Source organism: Ambystoma mexicanum, chromosome 4p (assembly GCF_040938575.1).
Source record: "Ambystoma mexicanum isolate Mex_15411 chromosome 4p, UKY_AmexF1_1, whole genome shotgun sequence".
Classification (NCBI taxonomy): domain Eukaryota; kingdom Metazoa; phylum Chordata; class Amphibia; order Caudata; family Ambystomatidae; genus Ambystoma; species Ambystoma mexicanum.
Genome location: NC_090927.1, coordinates 1,195,943,178 through 1,195,970,663, shown reverse-complemented (window position 1 = coordinate 1,195,970,663; position 27,486 = coordinate 1,195,943,178). Strand labels below are relative to the sequence as shown.

General features: G+C 46.9%; 1 protein-coding gene across 2 annotated transcripts in view; it reads left to right on the top strand.

The window, feature by feature from the left end:
• Nucleotides 1-22,143, top strand: part of ACOXL (acyl-CoA oxidase like) — a 1,650,624-nt gene extending 1,628,481 nt beyond the window's left edge. Inside the window, exon 19 of one of the 2 annotated variants that reach the window (XM_069606843.1) lies at nt 20,512-22,143. In XM_069606843.1, coding sequence (XP_069462944.1) covers nt 20,512-20,703 — 192 coding nt within the window. In that variant the 3' untranslated portion in view covers nt 20,704-22,143. The remainder of the gene's footprint in view (nt 1-20,511) is intronic. The other variant, XM_069606844.1, reaches the window with a different exon arrangement.
• Nucleotides 22,144-27,486: the final 5,343 nt, after the last annotated feature.

The window sequence follows — 27,486 nt, the reverse complement described above, 5'->3', positions numbered from 1 at the left end:
GTTAGGAAATGATCTAGTAGAGTTGGGGTTGATCTCGGATGGTCTTCCCATGACTGCTGCTGCAGTCACTAGGTCACAGGTGACACCGGGTCTGGCTGTGAGTCAGGTACCCGAGCCAAAGGCGAGGCCTAAGGCAAGAAGAAGGAAGACCAAGAAGGCCACCTCTGTGGAGGGAACACCTTCTCTTCCTGCTGTTCCGACAGCACCCATTGGGATCCATGCTCCGGAACGGCTGGGTCCAGTGGAAAACCCAAACTCAACTCCTGTGGGAGAAGAGACAGAAGACTCTCCTGTGGGAGAGGTTCTCAACCCGGAGGATCATCCCGACCTTCAATGCTTGTTAGCTGAAGGGGGACCCTCCCGGGCAGACTTCTGTAAGGGACAGAGAGAGTGCCACTCTCTCAAGGGCCTGAGGAAACAGGCCCTGTCCCAGGCACAAGGTGAAGTGCCTAGGACATTCAAGATTTATTGGGAGGGTGAGCTCCTTGTTAGTGAGCCCACTAAGCCCGAACCTGGTGCCCGCAAGAGGTTGGTGGTACCCCAGGTTTACAGGCCCTTCCTACTGCAGTTGGCGCATGAGGTGCCCTTGGCTGGTCATCTTGGGACCAAGAAGACTAAGCAGAGGCTCTCTGCCCATTTCTACTGGCCACGGATGGGAGTAGAGGTGGAGTCCCACTGCAGGACCTGCCCAACTTGTCAGTTGTCTGGCAAGACTGGAGGCAGGGTCATTGCCCCACTGCAGCCATTACCAGTGGTTGGCACACCATTTGAGAGGGTGGGCATCGACATCGTCGGTCCCCTTGACCCTCCCACTTCAGGTGGACATCGGTTCATCCTGGTCTTGGTAGATCATGCCACCAGGTACCCTGAGGCAATACCCCTTCGGACTGTTACTGCCAAGGTGGTTGCCAGGGCTCTCCTGGGCATTTTCACCCGTGTTGGATTCCCCAAGGAGGTTGTCTCTGACCGAGGATCCAACTTCATGTCTAGTTACATGAAAACCATGTGGAAAGAGTGTGGGGTAACCTACAAGTTCTCCACCTCTTACCACCCCCAGACCAATGGTCTGGTTGAGAGATTTAACAAAACTCTCAAGGGCATGCTAGGTGCTTTGGAAGAGCCCCTAAGGAGGAAATGGGATCTCCTCCTGCCATGCCTGCTGTTTGCTTACAGAGAGGTACCTCAAGAGGGTGTTGGTTTCAGCCCCTTTGAGTTACTCTTTGGACATCCCGTGAGGGGGCCCCTCGCCTTGATCCGAGAAGGCTTGGAAGCCACCCCTCCAGGTCCCGCCAAGCAAGTGGGGGACTATGTGTTAGGCCTCAGGCGGAGGATGACACAAATGATGGGTCAGGCAACAGCAAATCTCAAGGCCAGCCAGGAATTGAATAAGTACTTGCATGACCTGAAAGCTTCGCAAGTGGATTGGACTCCGGGACAGGAAATCCTTGTGATGGAGCCTACCAAGCCTAGAGCTTTGGCAGACAAGTGGACTGGACCCTTCAGGATCATCTCCAAGATGGGCGAAGTCAATTATCTGGTGGACATGGGAGCCTCTGGGGTAGCCCCCCAGGTATTCCATGTCAACAGGCTCAAGCCTTTCCACAGGCGAGCAGAGGTCTCATGTCTCTTGCTAGCTTCAGGGCAAGAAGAGGATGAGAGTGAGCCCCTTCCTGATTTGCTGCATAGCAACCCTCAGGATGGCTCAGTGGAGGGAGTACATCTCTCTCCAGATTTGACAACAGAGCAGCAGAGGGCCTGCCGGGCTTTGCTCCAGCAGTATGCCCCTCTGTTTTCACTGACACCGGGCCTTACACCGTGGTGTAAGCACGAAATTGACACTGGTGACAGTGTGCCTGTCAAAAGCAGGAGCTATCGTATGTCAGATACCGTCAAAAACCACATCCAGGCTGAGGTCGCCAAGATGTTGGATCTGGGTGTTATTGAACCCTCCACCAGTCCCTGGTCCAGTCCAGTGGTCCTTGTCCCCAAGGCAAGTTCCCCGGCGGGTACCAAGGATTGGAGGTTCTGTGTGGACTACCGAGGAGTCAATGCCGTCACCAAAACTGACGCGCACCCATTGCCCAGGGCTGATGAGCTCGTGGACACCATAGGTGCTGCCAAGTTTGTGAGCACCTTTGACCTTACCTCAGGCTATTGGCAAATAGCTCTGACGGACCATGCCAAGGAAAAGACGGCTTTCTCAACACCTGAGGGACTCTACCAGTTTAGGGTCATGCCTTTTGGGTTGAAGAATGCCCCTGCCACCTTCCAGAGATTGGTCAACCATGCGCTCAGTGGGCTGGAAGCCTTTTGTGTGGCTTACTTAGACGACATTGCCGTCTACAGTTCCACCTGGGAAGAGCATTTGACACATCTGGATAAGGTGTTGCAGGCCTTAAAAAGGGCTAACCTCACTATCAAGGCCACCAAGTGCCAGATAGCTCAGGGGAAAGTTACCTATCTTGGTCATGAGGTAGGAGGGGGTCAAATCCAACCTCTCTCCAGTAAAGTACAGGATGTACAGAACTGGGAGACTCCCACTACTCAAACCCAGGTGAGAGCCTTTTTGGGCCTCACTGGGTACTATCGCAATTTCATGGCAGACTATGGAACCATAGCTGCACCCCTGACAGCTCTAACTTCACCCAAACAGCCTAGGAAGGTTAATTGGACCGAAGACTGTCAGAGGGCCTTTGATGGCTTGAAAGAAAGTCTGTGTAGGGCACCTGTGTTGTGTGCGCCTGACTACAGCCGACCCTTTATCGTCCAGACGGATGCCTGCGACACCGGAATTGGAGCTGTCTTGTCCCAGTTAGATGACAAAGGGAGAGAACATCCTATCATATTCATCAGTAGACAACTCAAGGGTAGAGAACTTAGGTGGGCTACTGTTGAAAAGGAGTGTTTTAGCATAGTTTGGAGCCTTAGGCGTTTTAGGCCCTACCTTACGGGGTCTACCTTCAAGGTCCAAACAGATCATAAGCCCCTGAAGTGGCTTATGCAGATGAAGGGTGAGAATCCGAAATTGCTCAGGTGGTCCATTAGCCTGCAAGGGCTAGACTTCACCATAGAGCACAGACCAGGGAAGAGTCACGATAATGCAGATGGCCTTTCCAGAAGGTATGTTGACCGTCTGGATGAGGGTGTCTATCCCGTGGGAGATTAGACACCCTCCACCTCAGTCTGGGGGGGGCGACTGTGATGCTGGAAATGCATCAGGGGGACAGGGCCTCTGAATCCTTGCCCTTTACTGCCTTTTATCGTGTGTTCTGTCATGTTTTCTGCCCATGAGTCCATTTGGGACTCCTGGCAGTGCAGCTCTCTCTTTTGGTTTGGTGAACAGACCCATGGGATACCCTTATGGCACCCATGGGTAGGGGTACAACCCTGTGCCCCTAGTGTATGTTTTTGGGCACCTGTGGGTGGCCCACAGAGCAGGGTATGGGCTGGTGGCAGCTCCATGCTGAATTTGACAGGTGCTCTGGGTGTCCTCCATTTTGGGATACCCAAGCCCTGCCATTGGAATCAGTTGATTCCTGATAGGAAACAAGATGGCACCTGTGGCCTCTTGCTTTCTATTGCCTGTTATCTTGTTTTTCCCAAAGTCCTGGGAAGCCCTGACTCTGTCCCTTCCCCCTGACTGGCTGTGGGGTGGAAGTTCCATATATGGTGTTGTTGTGAAGGCCCAGCTAGACTGACTGGAGCCTTCCCAGTGACTGTATGTTATGGGTACCTCCTGTGGGTGGGACCTGGGTGAATGGAGTGTGTGACCAATATACACTCCTTGTTGTGGTTGTCTGGTTTCTGGCATGAGAGACAAAGACTGAGACAGCCCTGCCCGAAACTGGCCTGAATGCAGTGTGTAGTGTTGAATGGCTGGGTACTTGTCCCAATCCACATTCCTTGTTGTGAGTGTCTGAAAGGGAGGAGTGTGGCCTGAATGCACTGTGTGCCTGATTGGCTGACTGACTGCATGAATGCCCTTCTGTGTGATTGGCTGCTGTGTGTGTGCCAGCAGTGTGGATGAGAGACAGAATAGTATATCTGGGGTCCTCTCACCACTGGAAATTGTTCAGAAGCATTCAGAAGCTGAGTCTCCACTCAAGAGTAACTGGATTTGCTGATCCTCGACGTCCAGCTGGAAGAAGAAGACTTGCTGTGGCATTTGCTTCGACGGAACTGAAGGTTGTCGAAATCGTCGAGGACTGACCCGAGAGAGGACCTGGTAAGGCGCCCTCTTCCCGTGCTCCGAGGGACCATCGAGCACCGCTGAATCTTCGCCGAAGCTCCCTGGACGCCAGACCATCGAAAGGCTGCCGACCGGAGAAGGGGACTGCCGAGGAGACCGAAGTAAAGCACCCGGACATCGACACTGTCGAAGTCCATTGCCGTCGACCAGGGTTCGCAGGTCTGTGTAACCGCTGGAGGCCCGTCGAAGTTGTGTTGCCCAGCCGTGGGAACCACTTGACGCCGAGCCGCCGACGACCGGAGCCGTCCGCTCCTTGCCTAAGAACATTTGACTCGAAGGACTCCCTCGTCCGCACCGTCGACCGCTTTTGTCCTGCCGGAGAAAGTCGAGGACGACCAACGCGCCGAGGAGAATCCGCCGGTGGGTTTCCCGCCACCTCACGACCCCAAAGACTCGAGCGACTCGACGCCCTTGCTGGGCTCCCGTCTCTACAATCTTTGCGGTCCAGAACTATTGTCATCGAGGTGCCCCGCACACCTCCGCCTTGCAGGACGCCGACGCCTCGACGCCGACGAGCACCGCTCGGACGAAGCTGCCGCCTCTTCGACATCGTTCTACCTCGTCCGTCGACGGACGTTCGACGCCCCGTGCCTCCCGCTTGAAAGGGAAGGCATTCAAGAAGGGCCGTCGATTCCCCGTCGCCGAACCCCGAGGTCTTCGACGTTTCTCGACGCCTCTCGACGATCCGTGACTCCTGCTTTAAAGGGGGTCATTCAAGAAGGATCTGTCGACGCCTCTTCGAAGAACTCGACTCCACCAGGTACATTGGGGGGGTAAAAACATTGTAGGAGAGAATAAGACTGTTGAACAATATATGGACTGGGCTTGTGTTATATCTCTTTATTTTACAGGTTGCCCAGGTGGGGGGATCTCCACACAGAACTGTGTCCAGTAGCAAGGGCCAGTCTTCTGCCTATTGTTTCAACTCTCTGGTATCTCTCCTCTCTCTATTGCTGGTTTCCTTCTTATTAATCCGCGTGCCATTGCTACAGTATTGTGAATGCACTGTTATGAGGTCTAATATTAGTGGTACCACTTTAGAATTGTAGATATTTATCATTATTGGTTTTCCTGAGCACAAAGTGCGTTGTTGTGATAAGTGTACATAACCCTTGAATATTAATTATATAAAGACTGTGTTTTCAGTAATACAGTGTGTGGACATTCCTTTGTGGGGGCTTGGGGATACACTGTACTTAAGAACCAGCCTGCATCACCTCCTGAGAAGCTAGGCCTTGATTGCTCGTCCATTGCTACCACAATTGAGAATCTTGGCTGGGGTCCTCTGTGCCTCTCCTCTACCATATAGAGAGCGGAAGTACAGATCCCCCCACCGGTCTTGACAATACTCATCCGTCCTTCATACTGAAGGTTCCGTCAGACTATCTTCTCAACAAGCCTTTGGTTCTACCAGTTTTCTTCGCAAACCCTTCTTCGCCTGCTGAAAGGGCCTTGTATTCACTGGATGTTGCTCAGGCCCTGAAGTTCTATGTTGCACGCACTAAAGACTTTCAGAAGGTGTCTCAGCTGTTTGTCAATTTTGGGCCTGTGGGACACAGGAAGGCCCTGTCTAACTCTTCCAACTCCAGATGACTCTCTGGCTGTATCATGCATTGTCATTGTCTGGACAACAGACCACATCCAGGCTGGTCGAGTGCCCATTCCAGGAGAGCCATCACAGCAACAACAGCATTTCTCTCTGGTGTTCCCCTGCTCGACATCTGCAGGGCTGCTACGTGAAGGTCTACGTCTACTCGGACCTTCACAAAATTCTACTGTGTCGACAGGAATTCCAGGGAGGAGTCCTTGGTCAGCCAAGCAGTGCTATGCAGCCTGTTTGTTTGAGGTGAGTCTATTCCAGTGGTAAGTGTATTGCTTCTGTGAGCCTTGCCACCCTGTGATGAGGTGTCTGGGATCAGAAAATGAAGCCAACGGGGTGTCAGAGGAGCGCCGGCCTGTGACAGCTCACCAGGCCGTGAAAGAACACAGGGGGCAGCTGCATCGGACAGAAGTGACGGGGGCCAGGGAAGCACAGCGATTGTAAGGGCTGCAGGAGGGGAAGGCCGAGCAACGAACAGTTGGTGTCAAGAGAGGAGAGGTGGATCTGTGAAGGAGCGGGGAAGTGGAGACAGGTGGGGAATCAGGTGGCAGGAGGTGGGACTGATTTAAACTGCATGTTTTATTTTTGTTGTTGGGAATCGGGACCTGGCAGGAGAATGACGAAGAGGACGCCAGAGAGGAGGCATTCGTGTGGGTGTTACTGAATTCTGGGAGAAGAGTGGCGAAGGACCAGCATGAGACTGAGGCCGGCCGGGACCTGGAATAAATGCAAGGAGCTTTGTAAGAGACCACTCTAAGCCGCTACAAGCCGTTGCAAGGGAAACGGATGCGGTTTGCGGACCGCTAGGAGCAACAAGCCATCAAGCCGTCCGGAGGTGGGTCACACGCCGACAGGCTTGCAGCACGGGCAGAGTCGGTTGGCCACACAGGGTTGCTATGCAGATAACAGCGGCCTGCGCTGAAGTCATAGCTGGATGAGGTATCATGCTTGGAAGTACTAAAAATATAATAAAGGTACACACCAGCACTTCGGCCTATGTTTTTTTATTCGTTGCTGCAACAAGCTGGCGACACACCTCATGCGTTGTGTATATGTACTGCTGTATAATCGTATTCATGAACATGTCGTCAATCCATGCAAGACCACATGCTGGAGAAGGAACAAGTTATTTACCTGTAACTCTTGTTGTCCAGTATGGGTCTTGCATGGATTCACATGCAAACCCTCATCTCCTTCCCCTCTCTGGCTCTTCCTGGGCCATACGTGTGCTGCCAAATCTAAAGATGGCCACCAGGGGTGGCGCTTAGGAGGGCGCGTGTCATTGGCTGGGTGAAGTATGACTCAAAGGACAGTGATGGGCCGTAGAGGAGACAAGCAGTTTAAAGTTCAAAGCTAAACTGCTTTCTTTTTACTGAGGATTCCCAGCGTGATGACGGGAAATATTCATGAGTATGTGAATCAATGCAAGACCCATGCTATAGAACAAGAGGTACAAGTAAGTAACTTGTTCCATACCTGCCGGACATAAATCCTCAAATTGGTTTCAAGAGGGGATCTGGGTCCTTATACCTGTCCTACCTCTTCTATCATGGATTATCTGCTTGTTCTGGCCTGGACAAGCCTGCAGATTGGCACTGTGAAAGGGTACTTGGCAGCAATTTCGGTCTGTAAGAGAACCTCAGAACAGAACTCTTTCTTTATAATCCCTATCGTTATGCAGAATTTACAGGAGCTGTGCCAGCAGTTTCACTAATGCCAGTTTTTCGTCCTGGCATGGCATTTAAATATAGTGTTAACTTTCTTGATGGGTACTCTGTTTGAGCCGCTGCATTTATGTTTATCAAACTTAATAACCCTGCCATGCTCCCAACGCGGATCTGTTATATATGTTTTTGGCCTGCCTGGAGCTGAGATTATTCTGGTCTGAAGCCTCTCAAATTTTGACAGAGATCACAAATGTACAAGCACATGTCTCCTGTGTCTAGTAGGATTTTAAACGTAGGCCTGCTGCTGGCTAAACATTGTATATTAATGAAATGGAAGAGCGAATTACCTCCCACAACTAATATGTGGATGTCAAGTATGGTATGGGCCAATGATATGGAAGAACTCTATGCCACTCTCCTCCCGACAGGTTCCCGTCCCAAAGAGATATGGGGAGCCCTTTGAGACTGTATACGGATGCTGGCAGGTATGGACCAAACAAAAAACACAGGCTCGCCTACAGGACAATCAGTGATAAAACCCAATATACATTGTAACACAGGCTTATGGAATGTATCCTTGTCTAATATTTCAACTCGCAATATACTTTTTACAATCAAAGTGCTTAATAAATAAAGTTTTTTTTTTAAATATATGATTCACCCTAAAGGTGATCTTCCTGGTAGTCATCACTTCTGCGAGAAGGGTGAGCGAGCTCCAGGCATTACGGCCCACGTTGCACATATTTGCCAAATGTTACTGCTTGGATTCCCTGTCAAGGTAGGATGCTCGCTTCAGCAGAGCATATCGGTAGTGTCCTCTTGCTTGCCTCAATACTCCAAATCCACAAACTACTATAGGCAACTATGATAGATGAGGAATCCGTGGGTAGAAGGAATACGTTCGAAGAACAAATTACTCATGGTGGATAGCTTGAACACCTGAGGTCATAGTGCTCTACGCCTCGATATAAACTGACCCTGATGACATGTCTGGCACGGTGCGCATAAGGGCATCGAGCAGAGCCGACACCGAGCTGTTTTGGAAGGACAGCTGGAGAAAGAATTTCATAGATCTGGAATCCAGGGGAGGAAAATCCATCAGAAAGAACATTACTGGAAGGCAAGTCATTTGTTCACCACTTATTACAGTGGTGTTGTGATGTCAGAATGTCTGCCATGACAACCCAGTGCTGCTGGGATGGCACACTCTGTATAAATGATTTTATTTGGTTTACCCTTTCGCCTTGCCCACCCCCACAGTGAGTGCTAAAAGCTTTAGCACCCTCAATGATGGTCTGGGTGTGCATTCCTGGCCAATAGGAGTCTTAGGAACCCTTGCTTTACTCAGGGCCGAAATGTTGTGCTTTCCAGGCTCCAGAAATGACCCCATCTCTTCGAAGGCACTAATGCTTAATAAGTGATGTGATATTCTTATTACAGGTAATTAGTCATGTCACAACTAGACACTAATAAGAAAGTTATGAACATGTTCCATCTATATTTTATGATGCTGAATGATATAGGATATGTAAATGGGATAAAGTGAAAATGTATATGTATTTGAGATAAAGTAACCCTAGTGTACATTTGAAGGGTTCCATGTGTTAATATCCCCGCAAAAATATTGCAATACAAAAATATCGCCATATTTTTTGGCAATATTGACCCATGGATCCTGTGGGGGACACCCCCGCAACCCCCACATTATTTCAAAATGTGCGGGGGTAAAATGTGCGGGGGACACCCCCGCAACCCCTGCTCCCTACAAAATATCCCCCCAAAAATATCGCCTATGGTGAGACAAACGGCCATATGTACGGCGATATTTTTGGTGGGGATATTTTGTAGGGATACCATTTGAAGGATACTGCAAATCACTGAGGGGCTGTGTGACATAGTGGAATGGGGATGATGCCAGAGTATCTTCATACGGTCCCACAACTACACATGTTCTGCTCGCGTGTGCCGGTACGGCCACCAGGTCAGACCTGGCGGCTGCAAGTGCCCCCGCGAGCAGAACTCCTAGTATGACGGTACGGAAGCAACAGTGCCGGTAGCGATACAGGCGCTGTTGTTGCCTTACTGCCATACTTGTAATAAGGACCAGTGACTTAAAATTGATACTTTTTACGTTTGATAAGAAGTATTTTATTCCTTATGATGCATGTCACCATCTCCTTCATTACTTGGTCTGTTGCTTACTCTGATGCAAGAGATCTTCATATTGTTGATACATGTAATCAGTGTATTATCTGTTCTGATAAAAAAAACATTAACATGCAACTTGTAATGTGTTGCAAAAATATTTTAAACAGCTTAATACTGTGTATTTTAAATACGTTTTGTTATTGTGACAAATTCTTGGATGTCGTCACTGCTCCCAGAGGGAGGGCCCCTTCCCATGAGGCCAGGGAGGTTAGACCGCTACCCGATAGTCGCCCGGGGGTGGTACGAGCGAGGTACCGGTTCGCCAGAGCTCCGAGAAGAAGCCTGAAAGTGCAGCAGGAACGAGGGAACAGAGACGTACCTGTTTGCTCCAGCGAGGAGGAACAGAACGGAAGAATGGCTAGGAGAAGGTCCGGGTGCAGGAAGAACCTGGACGGTGCGTGCAAATTGTAATGTACACGCGGAAGGAAGAGGCATGCTGTGGGAATACAGCAGCCCGTCGTAGAACCAGAGAAGCCAGTGGAAGATCGAAGCAGAAGCTCTGAGACCCTCAAGACCAACCGGCGGAAGCCAGCAAGGACTCAAAAGGTATCTGGGTTGCTGGGAATGTTGGTGAGGGCGCGGTTGGTAAGGGCGCAAGCAAGCTGTGGAAAACTCCAAGATTACGGAGCAGGGGCAAGGAGGGAAACGCTGGGAAAGAAACCCAAATATGGGTCTGGGACTCGCCCCCAAAAAGCAAAAAGTCATCCAAGTCATCTTCTTCGTGGCAGTAGCTGACAGGAGAGTGAACCAGGTCTGCCAGAAACCCAAGGAACGTTTGCCAGTCATCTTCTTTGTGGCCATACCTGGCAGGAGAGTGAACCAGGTCTGCCAGAAACCCAAGCAACTTTTGCCAGTCATCTTCTTTGTGGCAATACCTGGCAGGAGAGTGAACCGGGTCTACCAAAGACTAGAAGTACTTTTGCAAACCATTTTCTTCATGGCAGTGCATGAGTGAGAAGGGTCAGAGGAAAGGGTCAGAGGAAAGGAGGCATTCCCCCGGCTGTTGTAAATTGTAATGGGAAGCCTGAAAAGGGCCAGGGAAAGGGAGTCGTTCCTGCAGCTTAAGTGAATTGTAATAAGAAACCTCAGAAAGGCCAGGGGAATGGAGTCATTCCCCCTGGTGGTGTGAACTGGGAAAGTAAAAGCCAAGAGTGTGTAAGAACAAAGCCAAGGAAGGCTAGGGTAAGGGAGTCATTGCCCTGGCATTGTGAAAACGTAAAGTCAAGCGAAGAGAGAGTCCAAGGGAAGGGAGTCATTCCCCCTGGCTGTGTGTGGATGAAACCTATTGAGTTTACAAGATACACTGAGAATGAGGCATTCTCCATTAACCTAATGGTGAAGAAGTAACTATGAGCAATAAGGAATGTTGTTTGAGCTGGAACTGTACCCTTTTGGGTTTGTGAGAAACCTGAAGGTGTCTCCCTAGATAGTCCCTGGGGATCTGTCATCCAGGTGGCCAGGACACGGCCATCACTATTGGATTAAGTTCCGGGGGTGGACCAGTGAGGGAGGATCACCTGGATGGGGGGTTCTCGGGGAGTGGGAGTGGGACACTTCGGGTGAGATGCGGTATCCCCCTTCCTGTTACACCTTTTCCCCATCCCAGAGCCAGAGAGCACAGTACGAGCAAGGCGAGTACAGCAAACAGAATGAAGAGAAGGAGAAAGCTGGCAGGAATCGAGAGGGTGGCGAGGAGAGAAGTGACCTTGCCCTTTTCATCCCAGACCAGCAGAGCCTTCGTGGAAGAGAGCCTAAAACCACGAACAATGGCACAAGTGTCCTGCAGCAGATGTCAGCGGTACACAGGGCCACCCTATGCCTTTAAGCAGGGGTGAGGGAAGCTCCCGCTGTACCGGCCTTGACTCCAGAGAAGCCAAAAGCCAAGCGGTTCGATACAGCCAGTGAGTCGAGGGGAGAACCGATAAGAACCGGGCTGTGATGAGTGAGAATCACAAAGTGGCAAGTGTCGAACAAAATCTGATGAACTGTTAAAATTGTGAAGGGGATGCCAGCTGTAGAGGGAAATGGGCACCACGTGGGTGCTAATTCCAGAGACTCTGGTCGAGCCCCATATGAGAGAAAATACAAGTACCAGAAGGCCGTAGGAGGGCCAGCGAAATATGATATGATATGATATGATATGGTATTTGTAACGCGCCTATACACAAGTGTTTCAAGGCGCGACGAGGCAGGGAGGGAGGGAAACAAGGGGAAGACAGACAAACGATCCTACTAGGCCAGGTGTCATTCAGATCGTGCAAGTGCAGAGGTAAGGGGAAAAGGAGAAAGTGCAGGGGGAGGGGGTGGGGGGGAAAGTGCAGTACAAGGTAAGTAGCGTAATAAAATAATAAATAATAAATAAAAGGGCCAGCTGGTGGCAAGTGCGAGGTAAGTGCAGAGCAAGTGCTGGGAAGGGGGCTGTAGGGATGCAGTGACAGTCCCACAGTGCAGGAGGAGCCAGGGAGGCAGTGCAAGTGGAGAGTGGCTGGGCCCTGGACCGAGGTCACAGAGTGGCCCAGATGCAGGTTTAGTGCAGACTTCAGTGGGGAGTTTAGCAGGTTTAGCAAGGGAGAGGGAGAGAGAAGGCAGAAGCGAAGAGGAAGGTTTTGAGGTGCTTCCGGAACCGGAGATGGTTCTCCTCAAGTTTCAGGGAGGCAGGAAGGCTGTTCCAGAGGGAGGCCCCTGCTGCGGAGAGAGATCTACCCCCAGCTCGTTGCTTCGAGAAGCGGCTGACCATGAGGGAGTTGGAGACGGATGAGCGAAGGGCTCGTGAAGGTCAAAGTGGTCATACAGAGGGTCAAGCAAAATCCCTGTACAATCGATAGACTTTGATATATAAGCGCTGTGAAAGCAAGGGAATCCCACAGTGAAAGTGAACATTGAAAAACCAAGGGAGTTGAATCCTGTTAAAGTCATGAGGGGTCCGAGCCCGACCGAGGGAGAACCAGGAGGTGAAGCCATCACCGAGAATTGACTGATACAGGAACTGTGATATATATTTTGGAATACGATTGAGAAGGGTCGCACCCAGAAAAGGGGGGACCCAGGGGTGAACGCATCACCCAGCCAACATTGGAAAATAACTTTCATTTGTTAAAGGAACTTTTGTTTTGTTGTTTGAACACGCCAGGTCCTCGAAGGCAAGAGACTTTCAAGTGAAACGAGACTTGGCCATCGAAGGCCCTGATAACTGAAATCTTGAGGGTTAAAAGCTTAACTACCTTCTTGTGCTATTAGAGCCTGAGAGTATGCCCAGAGAGCTGCCATTGGAACTGTCGTCTCATGCTGGAGAAGCCTGAGACTGTACTGTACTTCAAGCTCCCATTTTACCGTGTCCAAAACGTGGGGAAGAGAGACCCAGGCTACTGCACCCTGACCTATTATTTTACAACACTTCTTTTCTTGAGGACTATCCCACACCCCTTTTTGTATTAGTTGTAAGGTTTGGCAATAGGTTTCTTAGTATAGGCTCTTTTGATTTGACACGACACCACTAGGACTACCTTGTTTTTCATGTGATGGTCGGCGCTTGCTCCCATCTTAGATTTACGTGTAGATTAGGTATTTTTTCAACCTGCATAAAGCATTCAGTGTTAAATAAACACTTGGGTCTGCCTTACTTGTTGTCACCATGAGTTCCTCACAGGTTGAACTGAGAACTTTGCTGCTTGTTAACATTTCAGCCTGGAACAGGAAGCCATTCCCTCAGGTAAAGGTCCCATCTACAACTGGAACTGTGATCCTTTTGCCCAGAAGAAGGGATTTATTCTTCTGGACCAAGATCATCTACTACCTCTTTAGGTACATGTGTCAAGGATAGCAGCAGGGTTTTGACACAGGAAGGTTGACTTCATTTACATAGACCACCTGACTGAATCCTTAGTATTTTAGTTGAGATAGGGAAACCCCTCGTAGAGTTAGGGAGATGTAGGTGTTCCCTTTATTTTCTAAGACAATACAGGTTTATGCCAACAACCAAGTCACCTGTGTGTCGGTCTCCTTCTGCATCTTTATATTATATAAGTGATAACAATCAGATGGATTCTTGCGTTTCTGTTGTGAAGGCCAGCATTACACTTTAACCAGTTCTGTAACAATGAATGCCTGTAAAGTGTCCCAGAAAGCTATTTCACGAGAAAGGGAACCTGAAAAGCTAGCCATGGCTTTAATTAAGTGTTCTAATGGCAGCTGGCATGCTGGCCTGTGCTGTCTCAGGCAACGTACATTGCAAGGACACAGCTCCACTGTAAAAAGTTATTATAGTTGAAGTAGTGATATTATTTTCTTTCTACACGGGAGTAGTTATGTCCCTGCTATCTATCCTGTTATAATGCAATTTAGTGTACTTTAACAACATATTATATTTTAATCCTGTCTAAGCTTTATTTCGAAAATACAATCACTAAAAAGCACTTCAAACCTGCAGTGCGGCCACGTATAAAACAATTCATATTAAACAGATCATAAAGCAATCAACTACATCATTGACCAACGATTAACCTAAAAACGAGTTCTCACAAAATAATAATTTTAGCAAGTGTCAGCGTTTAGGTCACGATTTCTCTAAACTTGTGTATGTTGAGATGCATGTATGGGCGCATGCTTCAGAGTTTGTGTGCTGTGTTGGGGGGTTTGGGTCTGTATGGGTGCATGTTTGAGAGTGTGTGTGCTGAATTGGGGGGTGGGGGTTCCGGTCTGTATGGGTTCATGGTGTATGCTTGAGAGTGTGTGCTGAGTTGGGGGGTGCGGAGGTTCGGGTCTGTATGGGTGCATGTTTGAGAGTGTGTGTGCTGAGTTGGGGGGTGGGGGGTTCGGGTGTGCATGAATGTTTGTTTATGTATGTTTGTGTTGTGTATGTTGAGATGCATGTATGGGTGCATGCTTCAGAGTTTGTGTGCTGAGTTGGGGGGTTTGGGTCTGTATGGGTGTATGTTTGAGAGTGTTGTGCTGAGTTGGGGGTGGGGGGTTCGGGTCTGTATGGGTGCAGGTTTGAGAGTGTGCTGATTTGGGGGGTTCGGGTCTGTATGGGTGCATGCTTGAGTGTGTTTGGGGCATAGTGTTTGGTTGGGGGTGAGGGGGCCATGGAGCAGTGTTTGGTTGATGGTGAGGGACAGGGGGCATAGTGTTTGGTTGGGGGTGGGAGCCATGGGGCATAGAGTTTGGTTAGGGGTGAGGGGGCCATGGGGCATAGTGTTTGCTTGGGGGGTGAGGGACAGGGGGCATAGTGTTTGCTTGGGGGTGAGGGACGGGGGGCATAGTGTTTGCTTGGGGGTGGGAGCCATGGGGCATAGTGTTTGGTTGGGGGTGAGGGAGCCACGGGGCATAGTGTTTGGTTGGGGCTGAGGGGGCCATGGGGCATAGTGTTTGGTTGGGGGTGAGGGACAGGGGGCATAGTGTTTGCTTGGGGGTGAGGGACAGGGGGCATAGTGTTTGCTTGGGGGTGGGGGCCATGGGGCATAGTGTTTGCTTGGGGGTGAGGGAGCCATGGGGCATAGTGTTTGGTTAGGGGTGAGGGGGCCATGGGGCATAGTGTTTGCTTGGGGGGTGAGGGACAGGGGGCATAGTGTTTGCTTGGGGGTGAGGGACGGGGGGCATAGTGTTTGCTTGGGGGTGGGAGCCATGGGGCATAGTGTTTGGTTGGGGGTGAGGGAGCCACGGGGCATAGTGTTTGCTTGGGGGTGAGCGGGCCATGGGGCATAGTGTTTGCTTGGGGGTGAGAGACAGGGGGCATAGTGTTTGCTTGGGGGTGAGGGACAGGGGGCATAGTGTTTGCTTGGGGGTGGGAGTCATGGGGCATAGTGTTTGGTTGGGGGTGAGGGTGCCATGGGGCATAGTGTTTGGTTGGGGGTGAGGGGGCCATGGGGCATAGTGTTTGGTTGGGGGTGAGGGGGCCATGGGGCATAGTGTTTGGTTGGGGGTGAGGGACAGGGGGCATAGTGTTTGGTTGGGGGTGAGGGGCCCATGGGCATAGTGTTTGGTTGGGGGTGAGGGAGCCATGGGGCATAGTGTTTGGTTGGGGGTGAGGGGGCCATGGGGCATAGTGTTTGCTTGGGGGTGGGAGCCATGGGGCATAGTGTTTGGTTGGGGGTCGGGCCCATGGGGCATAGTGTTTGGTTGGGGGTTGAGGGAGCCATGGTGCATAGTGTTTGGTTGGGGGTGGTGAGTGGGGCATAGTGTTTGGTTGGGGGTGGGAGCCATGGGGCATAGTGTTGCACTCCAAGAGTGAACCCAATAATAAAGCTAAAACAGGCACAGTTAGGAGATGTACATCCTTTGCTTTTTGAGGAAACCTGACTCAACGAAGGCCATACTCCTCTTGGGCAACCCAAACAGCAAACTATAGCAGTCCAAAATAACAATGTCCAATCAAGGGTCAATAAAATATATATAATTTAATTAAATAGACGATATACAATAACTACATTGAAATAAATGATAATAATGGAAAATGTGTAGCACAAAATGTAACTTTGAAATGCAATAAAATCGTTACCCCTCAAAAACATATTCTTTTTCCATGTGTTTAATACAAATTGGGGGTTGAAAAAGCCTCCTGACATGTCCCGCCTACCGCTCCGCCCACTTTTACTTTTCGGCCCACTATAGCCCTCATGTAAGGTACTTTCAGCCCTCTGTCAAAATCAGTTGTGCACTCCTGCTCTAAAGGGAGTATTCTGATTATGCCGTCATAAAGTATCATTACATTTTACAGTACAATTGATTTAGTAAATAATTCCAACGTAAAGTGACACTGCAAACACGTATAGACAGCAGAAACAAACACTGATAGCATTAAGTACTTTCCTACAATGTCCAAAAGTACTTGGCCACTGTTAAGTATTCATTACGTCAGCATGCTTATTTAGCCATACGAATAGAGAAGATCTTACCAGTATTAAGTAGTCGGTGTAGATTTTACTTTTCTCTGCTAGGCTTCGAAGACATAATGTTATGGCCTTGCATGATCTAGGTTCATTGGGAACCGTGAGATGAAGAAAAGCAGATCGACATTTCTTACTGGGCAGTATTTGCTCCTCAGCTGGGCCTTTCGAGCACAAAATGCATATTAGTTTCAAAGGATTGATTATCACAATTGCAGCTACCCATCTTATACCTGTTGCCTGACCCACAAGCTGCAGTATTTCCTGCAAGCGGTCATTTGGGAAAAGGGCAAGAATGGTAAGAGTCCATGGGCCCATGGTTGTCCAACTTTTCAACTTCAATTCTGAGCCCACAGCTCATTGGTAGGCAAATACATCCTCACCGCTTGGATTCGCTGATATCGGCAGCGATTAATAGCCATCTCCGGCGTCGTCCCCCATCTCCTCCCCCTCAGATCTGCCAGAGGGCCTGGACCCTGGAGACTGTGCAAATGGCAGCAACGCGTGGTATTTACACAATCCCTACTACATACTCAAAACCAAGAAGAAAAACCTAGTTTGGTGAGAGAGTGCAGCCTTTACATAAAAACGCTGAGTGATGTGAGAGGCAGAAGAATGAGCCAGCGCTTCTTTCAATACTCTATAGTTGAATGCCTCCTTGGCGTTAGCTTTTACTCAACATGTTAGAGGATTCATAAAAAGGGCTCGCTCTGTCCGCAGATTGTATATGCGTTATATTGTGTATGCAATTGTATGTTGTATTACACTGTATTCGTTTGTCAGATTATATTGTATTTCGTTGCATTATATTACCTTAAATGCTGGTTGTCATCTTGCTTCCCGATGCTGTGTCCTGATTTCTCAATAAAGCCTTCAGACACATTCAGAGAAGGTGCGTGTGTGCTGAATTATTAGTCACCGTCCCGCTTAATCCCCCTGAAAGTTCAACAGGCAGCAGATGAGATTCTTCTGTGAAATATTTCGGTCTATGTAGGAGTACATAAATGCAGCAAATGAGGCTGAACGTTAACATGTGCATTGTCCTTTTTCAGAACGATGTTAACTTGTTTTCTCCTGTGGTGTTTACAGCCAGTGCCCGTTTATGCAAGATATGCTTTAGCACAATCTGGAACGTTATTGTTTCGGTAGACATAAAGTCACAAGTGAAATGATTTTAACTCAAGTTACGATAAATCGTGTATTTTCCAGTGGGTTTGTTTTGTACTACTAGGGCATGTCCGCAGTTGTCTGAAAATGATGTTTAACCTATACGTGTGCATGTTACATTGTGCAATAGAATGTGTAACGTCGTGATTCGCCGCACCGTTTAGTTCATTTAACAGGTTGTACACTAAAATGTTTGGGGGCATAGATGTACATATATATATATATATATATATATATATATATATATATATATATATATATATATATATATATATATATATATATATATATATATATATATATTTCTACGTGCACTCTACGTGTAACATATTAAGAAAGGGCTGGCAATAAAGAGGCGCGCGTTTAAATCTCCCTATAACATAAATAAACCACCCAGACCAATTTAAAGGCAACGCAGCGACAATGCAACAAAGGCTACATTGCTATTGGGCGGGTCACTTTATTGTGTGGCTACCTAAAGTTTATAGTTGACTGCTGAATCCCCTTTTCGCAAGGTTGTTGGCTGGGATTGGGTGTGATTACGCATGCGTGGTCGACGTTTCTGTTGATTAATCGGATTTCCGGTGTATGTTGTCGGAAATGGACGGATGGCACTTGCCGCCTGCCCCTTATGAGAGGATTGTTCAGCACCTATAAAAAGGGATTATTTCCTGGCGCGAGTCTGCACCGAGCAAATGTGAAATGAAATAAAATGTCATAGAACAAAAAATAGTGTATTAAAACATGCGCGGCCGTTCAGAGCAGAGGGCACAAAATAAGTGTTGTATGTGATTTTGTTTCTGTTTTTAGGGCTACCCCAAGTTTTCCGATTGCAGGTGGATTACGTTCCACATTTTTCTTCTTGTGTTCTGCCCATTGATTTTATGACTGACAAAATACAACGGCACGTACCATAGTGAATACAAAGACAACTCGATTGTTTATACTAGTTACAAGCGACCAGGGGACACAAGAAACGTGTTATTAATATTATTAGAGCTATTTGTACGTATATGTGCTGTACTTTCATACCCCAGAACATGCCTACATATATATTCTAGTCTAAATCGGAATTGATGTCCGATGCCTATACAACACTGCCTTTTCCGTGGTTAATAATATCTATTAGTCACGTTTCTCCACGCATGATATATTATCTTAGATGTCATTTTAACGCGTGAGGCCAGAGTTCGTGCTTCAGCATCCCCATGTGTGACCACATTCTGTGGTCCCAGGCGAACGACTTCAGAAACCGGTTAAGCGCGTTGTTCAACGCTTAATAGATTGTTCGCGGTCTTAGGTTGGTTGAGGTAAATCAAACGAGTGGCGCGTTAACATGGGCAATTAATTATGTAGCATCATGGCACTATTAGTTAGCCGCTTTTGGTAGTTCAGTCTACAATTAAGGTACAGACCAAGTACGTAGCGTCAATACATTACCATTGAGCCCAGAACAATGGGGGAAATACACTGCAGCGCCTGTAGTTTATTGAATACACTTGCAGCTCTACTAACGTGAAAACAAGGGTAGGCTCCTCCATTACAGTATCAGACAATTCGGTAGTCTTGCTCCATATTTAATGATGCATTCCTACATACGAATTAGAAGTAACTTTCTGTTTTCCCTGGAATATGCAGACATCACACCTAGTACTAGGGAGGTTTTAATTCGTCATGGGCAATTGCATCGTGAGTTAGGCATGTACATGTTTTGTCAGGTGGAAAGGAAAACGCTGAAGCATCTACTAATCACTATTTGCCCTGCACTGACAACTAAAATACTAATTTATTTTTATAAATATGTTTATCTATTTGCCCTAAGTGATTATGAGTCTGTTTGGCAGCTATGTTTTTTGGGGAGAACAACAGTGACAAATGATTTAGACTCTCTGCTGTTAAACCCTTTGGCACAGAAATCTGTTTCTTTAGCACTTAACTTGCTACTGCTGCTAAAATGTCGGTATAAGAATTGCACTCTGCACTTTACTTTTTGTTTAGTAGCTGAACATCGGTAAATTGAGTTGTTTTTAATTGACTCGTGCTGTAGCAAAATGAAATTTCTTATCAGTTTGAGATTATTTATTTATTTGCAATTATCAAGCGCGCTTGCAGTCCATAAGGCATCGAGGCGCTGTTACAGAGGCTAAGCAAACTTAAAATTACAGGTGGGTGCCCAGTGGGCTCATGGTTAAACAGTAGCAAGGACATATGCAGGAAATGGCTGACACAGATTCGTGTTTGACATTCAGTTAAGACAAATAGTCTAGATTGAATGTATTCCTGTTTATTTTAACTACAAAGCAATGGAATGTTGTTTTAAGTAAGATGCTCTTAAATCAATTTTAGTAGGATGTTCCAAAAGCAATTTGAGGTTTTATTTGATCTGTAATAGTTTTAATTGTGTCATGTGCTTTTTCGATGTATTAAACATTTTTAAATGTTATTTTATAACCATATAACAATAACAAAATACATTTTTTAAAAACAGTATCAGAAATGGATAAGTATATACGTATAGACGGAATGTAGCGCAGGTAGGTAACGTGATCTGTCTAGGATCACGCTGTGCGGTCATCACCGAGGCTGAGATTATAATCTTCTACAAAGGGGGGACGCATGGAATGTGCTTTCTTCCGCTCACGCCTGTAAATGTAATATTTTTCTGTGTGTTTGTGGGCCTGGATGTGTCTACTCTACAGCAACGCGGGGGTGACTCAGCACTTTGTTTGTGTCTTGCAGCTACTGGAACTTTGCCGCTCGGTGAAGGACGACGCGCTCAAAGTGGTGGCAGCATTCAACATCCCCCACAACTCCATCCAGGCCCCCATCGCCGGTATCCCCAATCCTCGGGCCCAGTGGGCCTTCTACCCGCAGCCGCGTGGGGATGTGGACTGCACGTGCCCGCAGCACAGGCCGGCCTCCAAGCTCTGAGGAGCCGGCGTCCTCGCGGCGGCCCACGCAGCGTGACTCACGCAGCACCCGGAACACAGGCTGACCGGGGATGAACAGGCTGCGCGCTCAGGCCATCTGCACAGCACTGAGTCACGGCGAGCGACTGGCACGGAAGTGTTAGTTTTGATGTAGGGACGGAACGTGTTGCACTCAGTAATCATGACCGTGGTAATTTTTATCAGGCAATAGGACCGTCATTGATCAGGATTTGAGGCAGGGCAAATATGGAGCAGATTGATTTTTTCTCATTATAATTTCCCTAGTGCGATGCTTGGACTCACCCACCCCAGCGCCACTTTTTTAAAAGTCTGTTTATCATTCTGCGGGGCAGAATACGAACAGCCGAACCCGCAAATCCCGCGTTCACAATGTTTACATAATCCAGTAAACCGGGTTTTCGTTCATAATTGGACTAAGCCACAAAATAACAAAACGCCGTTCCGTTATGTCTGATTAACAATGAAGCAACGATTGATATTTGTCAGTGCTGTAATTTGCAGTGCGGTGTAAATGCTCATAAAAGTGCACTTGGCAAAGCTGCAGGGTGTATAAAAGATCAGGTAATTTTTTATGACTGAGTGTGCTGATATGTTTGCCTATTGGACAACACCAGAGTTATTCATAGTGAAACTACAATTGAAGGAACGTGTACTTAATTACTGTCAAAATACGACTGCATCAAAAACTCGTCCGAATATGTTTTTCTATTATCCCCCAAATTTGAAATAGTTTATTTTGGGGTTGAGGTGGACGACGCCCATTACCAATTCCGTCATATGTTCCTTTGCAGAATGGACCAGGACCAATATTTGGGTCTAGAGTACATTCCGGTGCCAGTTACATGCCTGTAGTGGACGCCCATTGTATTTTTAGATGTGATTTCCCATGCAGATGGTTATTAAATAGAGGCATTGCATTCCCTTGATAATGAACACACCACAGGCACAGTCCAGCTAAAGGCTGGTAGAGCACTCTGTGATAGGTTGGTTACCGAAAAACATGCATATTTGTATCTATTGACCATGCTCCAGTGGGGCAAAAAGACAAGAAAAACAATCAGTTAATATATTGTGGGTTTCATGATGCACCACTGCTCTAATGGGAACGGGGATCAGGCTTGTGGTTAGCTTGCCTACTTGTACACATTAGAGGAGAGTTTTCATCTGAAAGCGCTGTGAGTGACACAAGTGGGGAGAGGTTCAGAGAGCTTTACTCTTGACTGAATGAACCACTGCTGTTTGGAGCTGGTGGTGTGTGGTGGTCTCGCTGAACACCATGAGCTGGTTATTGAAAGCTACTGAAACACCAGTGACCCATGTTATTGCCACGTATAATCCTTTCTACACATTCGTTTTTACTGCCGAAGGTGATAAAGGAGGTGTTTACTAAGAGTTATAATAAAATGACATGTTGAGTGCCCATCTGTCTTTTTTTCTAGTTAAATGTCTGCCTTGTGTTAGATTTTCTGCTTCAATTCACCATGCACACTTCTAGTCCCCATCGACAACCCTACAAAGGATGGCAGGTAAAACAGACAGGCCGTCAGAAATCCTTCAAAGCCTTACCTGTTTCTCAGCATTAAAACATTGCTTGGAAGCAGTACTTTTGTGTCTTAGTGGCAGTGTTCTTGCACAACTTAAATATGCATGACATAACATTGCTCCATCCGAAGGATGATTTCCATCAGTGTACAGGCACCATAGGGTGAGTGCTTTTCTTGGCAAGGGAAACGCTGCATGCATTGTGGAGGGCCATTCCTTGAATTGCTCCTATAAACTACACCATACACAGGAAACTCCTTCCTACAGTGACAGGACTCGGGAATGCCTAAAGTGTAGAAGAAATGCAATTTAGAAAGAGCTCTGATCATATAATGACAGTCACCATATTACCGCAGTGTTCATACTAGTACACTTTTGTACTCTTCTTTCTTGATTGCCTTAACTTTGGGCAATTGCTAGAGGGAATGTGAACCACTTGTCAGCAAAATGGCATCATACAATAATGAAAACATTTCTTATGTGGATTTAATGGTGTCGGAGAACACAATGGGCCTCATTTCGAGTATGGCGGTAGGGGGTTAACGGCACCGGTAAGTATGCCGGTGCCGTTAACCCCCTACTGCCACATTCTGAGGTCCCTTAGCGGGTCCCACCAGGAACTGCTGGTCTGACCAGCCGTCCTTAGTGGGACCCGTTAAGGGACCATGGAGCTAATAACGGGCCCGCTATTTGCGGGCCCCTTATTAGCTCCTTCCCCATTCCCTTTGAGCCCTATGTGGGTTCAAATGGGAATGGGGAATGGTATTCAGAATGGGGACCTACCGGGTCCTCCAAGGTCGGAATCACCTGATAAATCCCCATTCTGTCTACCCGGACACAGGTTTGGAGGCAGCCAATGTGCTAATAGCACCATGGCTACCTCCAAACTCGTAATGACCCCCAATATTGGATAAGTTGAGCTACCAGCTGGTGGTCTCCCACAATTATGAACTAAACAACAAAGTAGTGATGTCCGTTTTTGAACCATGGCAGTTTCTGGAAATAGAATCAATCAAACACAAAGGGCCTAATTACAAGTTTGGCGGCGCAGGAAAAAAGTGGCAGTAATTCTGTTACCGTCACTTTTCCAACACTGCCACATTATAATTTTTGGTGGATTCGTTCCGCTGGTGAATTATATTGTGATATATCCATTGATCGTCAGAGGAAAAGTAGCAGATTCACCTCCAGTTTATTGTAACTCAACAGTTCCAAGTGACAGTAACTTTCTCCATTGACTATGCTGGGTAGGGCTGATTGGAGTTGTAGTCCAAAACATCTGGTGGTCCAAAGAGTGAAACCCTTGTTTATCTGATCCGGAATAGGACAGATAAGATCATTACACAAATACTTTATGGTTATTACTGGCAACAAAGAACATTTGTGCCCAAACAAAAATACCAATGTTTTAAAAGTTAAAATCAATTTTTTATTTGTCTAAATAATAGCACAGTCAACAAGGATAACTACTTTTTACTCCCAAGTTCCAACAACAGGGAGTAAAATAATTTGACCTCAAAATCTTATCTGGAGCCCACATGATGCTTCACATGTCTATCTTTATTCTGTTCCACCTTATTGGGCAAGGTACATGTTTTTTTAGCACTTTCTCAGTTTGTTGGTGTGCTGGCCTTTGAGGTTTCTTATTTACATGGACCTTTCAGCCCAGTACAACAGATTGGTATTCCACCTGGTTCCAGACAGTCTGAAAGTTCATGCAAGGAAATTGAAATATTAAGATCTTGCCCTTAATGATAAGGTGTTGGAGATTCCTTTCTCTTCCAGAAGACCAGCTAAATGTGCACTTTATTCTTGCTGTCAGAATCTGTTTTATCCTTGTGTGTGAGTAGATGGGTTGATCCTTGGAGTTGTGATACTCCCAGGGTTATTGAGTTTATTTTAAGTAGAGCCTCAATATACGGTCTGTTAAATAGTATCCAGAGTCTGACAAGGAGAGACTGGACTGGCAAAATTACCCCAGCACCACTACCAGTGGACTGAGTGAAGTCACACTCTGGTCACATAGAGGAGAGAACCTTCCCTTTATGTTCTCTGTAACATACAAAAGGCAAGATCAGTATCATGATGGATCTCTTTTGACCCTTGCTAGAAGTTTGAACTGTTCCTAAGAGATCCATCTTTACTACCGGGGACTTGGCTTCAACCTGTGACCTCTGGGATCTTAGTGGTGAATTAATCCAACCCGGAAGGAGCTGAACCTATACATTCAAGAATGGATTTTAAGCAACCTGGTAATTATTCACTAAATGGGAGTCAGAGATAAATATATGTTTTGCATACCTTGATAAATATCAGGATAATCAATCAAGACAAACTCTTCCAAGTAGCTGTAATTCAGGAATACCTCAATAATTCCTTAGGAGATCCAGGGACAGGAATATGTAATTTAGAAAGACCACCTAGAGACTTGAATCCTTCTCAAGCCTCTGTTAGATCTGCAGAAGGCCAATTAGCCAAGCAATGTGGACATGCAGACAATAGGAGAAATAAACTGAGCAGAAGAGCGGGGGAGGGAATGCAAGGAGCAGCAGACACCACCATCTCCTATGTCTGGTAACTCACAGACATACACGAATGAAGAATCTTCCCCATTACTGCAGAGTGAAGAACAACTGGAGGGGGGTCACATATTGACAACCAAAAAGTAAAGCAAAACCTAGGATTTTATTTCCAAGCAAAAGGGCCATTGAATTGGAATGAACAAAAGGCAGGGATGCAAGGGAAACACAAATCCCTTCAAGAGCAAACCTGAAAATAACAGAACCCAACAGATATGATATGATGAGTCCTTTAAAACACGCCTGTACACAAGTGTTTCTAGGCGAAGGATACAAAAGGAACAGGCAGGGTTCAGGAGAGCAAAGCAGAAAGAACAATATATATATCTGCATACATGAAACAAACTCTGGAACATCACTGAGCAATATGTTGCAAAGACACCATTTATTTCCTGCTTTCCATGTGTCTATGGCATAATTTCCTATTCTTTCCAAATTGAGGCATGACTTGCCCATGCCTCTTTTCCCTTTGTGGTGACCATCTTGGATTGGAATTGTTACCTAATTCTACTAAAGAATAGAAACACCAGTTGTTTCTGGCTACTTTATGACTAATCCTTTGTTCTGCCCTTTTATTGACAGATTATGTTGCAGATGTTTCAAATTTGAAGACCACTCCTGACCTGAGTAGTGTTCTTACTTTACTGTTCCATTGGTAGCCTGATTTCTAAAGGGTCCAGTGAATGGGCCTAATCACAAATATGGCGGTATTTTAGTGGTCAGTCCACTGAAATACCAAATAATTAAATTACTGTTATCTCCACTTGTTCCTGTGGATCTACCACAGTATTACAAGTGGTGGTAGATGTTGTAAGTCCCCATTTTGTGGAGTTCATAGGACCTCTGCAGAATTACAGATGCTGGTAATTCTGCTGATTTAGCAATTTCTTGGCAGTAAGGTGGAGAATTTTGCTGGAGGAAAATTCTCCACCTTACCTGCAAAGTTGAAGTATGGCAGTTAGGTAATGCAGCGGCAATGCATTGGTAACAGAGTCACTACTGCATTACTATAGCTTTTCCTCTCACTGCCACACTCATAGTGAGGCCCAATGTGTTTTGCTTTAACACGTTTATTATGCAACAATGGGATCTTAATTTGGTCAAAAACGTTTAAATGGATCTCCATGTGGTGCATTTGACTCACCCATACCGCATACAAACTGATGTGAGCTGGCACTGACTCTCTTACCTTCCAAACACTCCCCAGTGCATCAGAAATCGAGACGAGCATATTGCCTTGAGTGCAAGGCATAGCTGTAGGGAGTGTTGGAACATCAGTTGTGCAGTGGAATGCCACTGAGACTGTGGAGAGGTCAGACAAAACAATATGTTGGCTTCTCCAGAGTCCTCCCGCCGCTAATATGCTCATGCCTCTTGAAGACTACAGGTTCACCAAGGTGGATGGACCGGCAGGTAACCAGATCGGTTAAAGAAACACTGAGAATGACAGGCAAGAATTGGCCTGCTAAAAGATGTACTTGGTTTAAGGCACCAGCATGTAAGGGACACAGAGAGCAAACACAAAATCGAGCAAAGTCTTACACTGGAATCATAGCAGGCCAATTATATCCGGTGGCTAATGGCTTTCCAAGGCAAAGAGCGGAGAGACCGCTTTTATAGGCTGCTGCGTATGCGGGTGTGCTGTGTCTTCTGTTTACAGCTGGGTTTGTGCAGGGACACTTAAGAGTTAACCCTTTCCGTAGTTCCAGAGAGTGCAGAGACCCTGGGAGCCAGTGATAGGCAATCATTCCTAAACTAATACATGGCAATGCATTTGAACCAATTATTTTATGTGAACTATGCTTATTCACATGGACACGTGTCTCTTTGGTCATTGGTACCACGATCAGGCGATTGAGATAGTATTAGGATTTTTCAGTGCATCCACCATCAACCATTTTTTCAAGAAACAATGTAACACTCATTGTCAGGCCATTCATTTGAGCCAAAAAAGACTCCTTTGCCCTACCCACCCTGTGATGAACGAGAGATCAAATAGGTCGGGGCTGAATAGTGTACTTACTTATTTACTTGTCAACGACGGCTGAGTTCATAAAGATAGATAACTGTGGTCTTCATTGGTAAAGGGTCCATGCACAGTTTCTAACAAAACGGTCTCAGGCTAGATTGTCATTTGCATCCATTGATACAATAAGTTGGTGAAGGAGTATATACCGATTTGAGGTAACAGGATTATAAATCAAGCAGCTACTTTGATGTTGGTTACAGTTGTGCCAGTGCTGGATATGGGTTAGATCGCAACCTGTTTTTCTACAAAGACTACTGCGAGAGAGGCCTTCTTAAGATTATGTGAAAGGAAAGTATCCGTTAGGAGAAAGATGCACTCTCTTTCAGTAGTTTTCTCTAATGGATTTATTCCTCCCACAGATTACCTATCTCTTGAACTATGCCCTAGGCATAGACTGTACTCCAAGCTTTTTCTTTACTTAGTCACAAGATGCCACTCTGTGGCTCTGTACTGATCCCGCCATGGTATTACTGGAGCCGGATGCTATCGTCCTGATACATAAGTGGAGCTGCACGAGTCCCATGAACTCAGTTTATTCTGCATGGGCAGACACTACTTTACTCCTGGTTTTATCGCTACTAGAGTGACATAAAAAGAGAGTAACTTTTAGGTT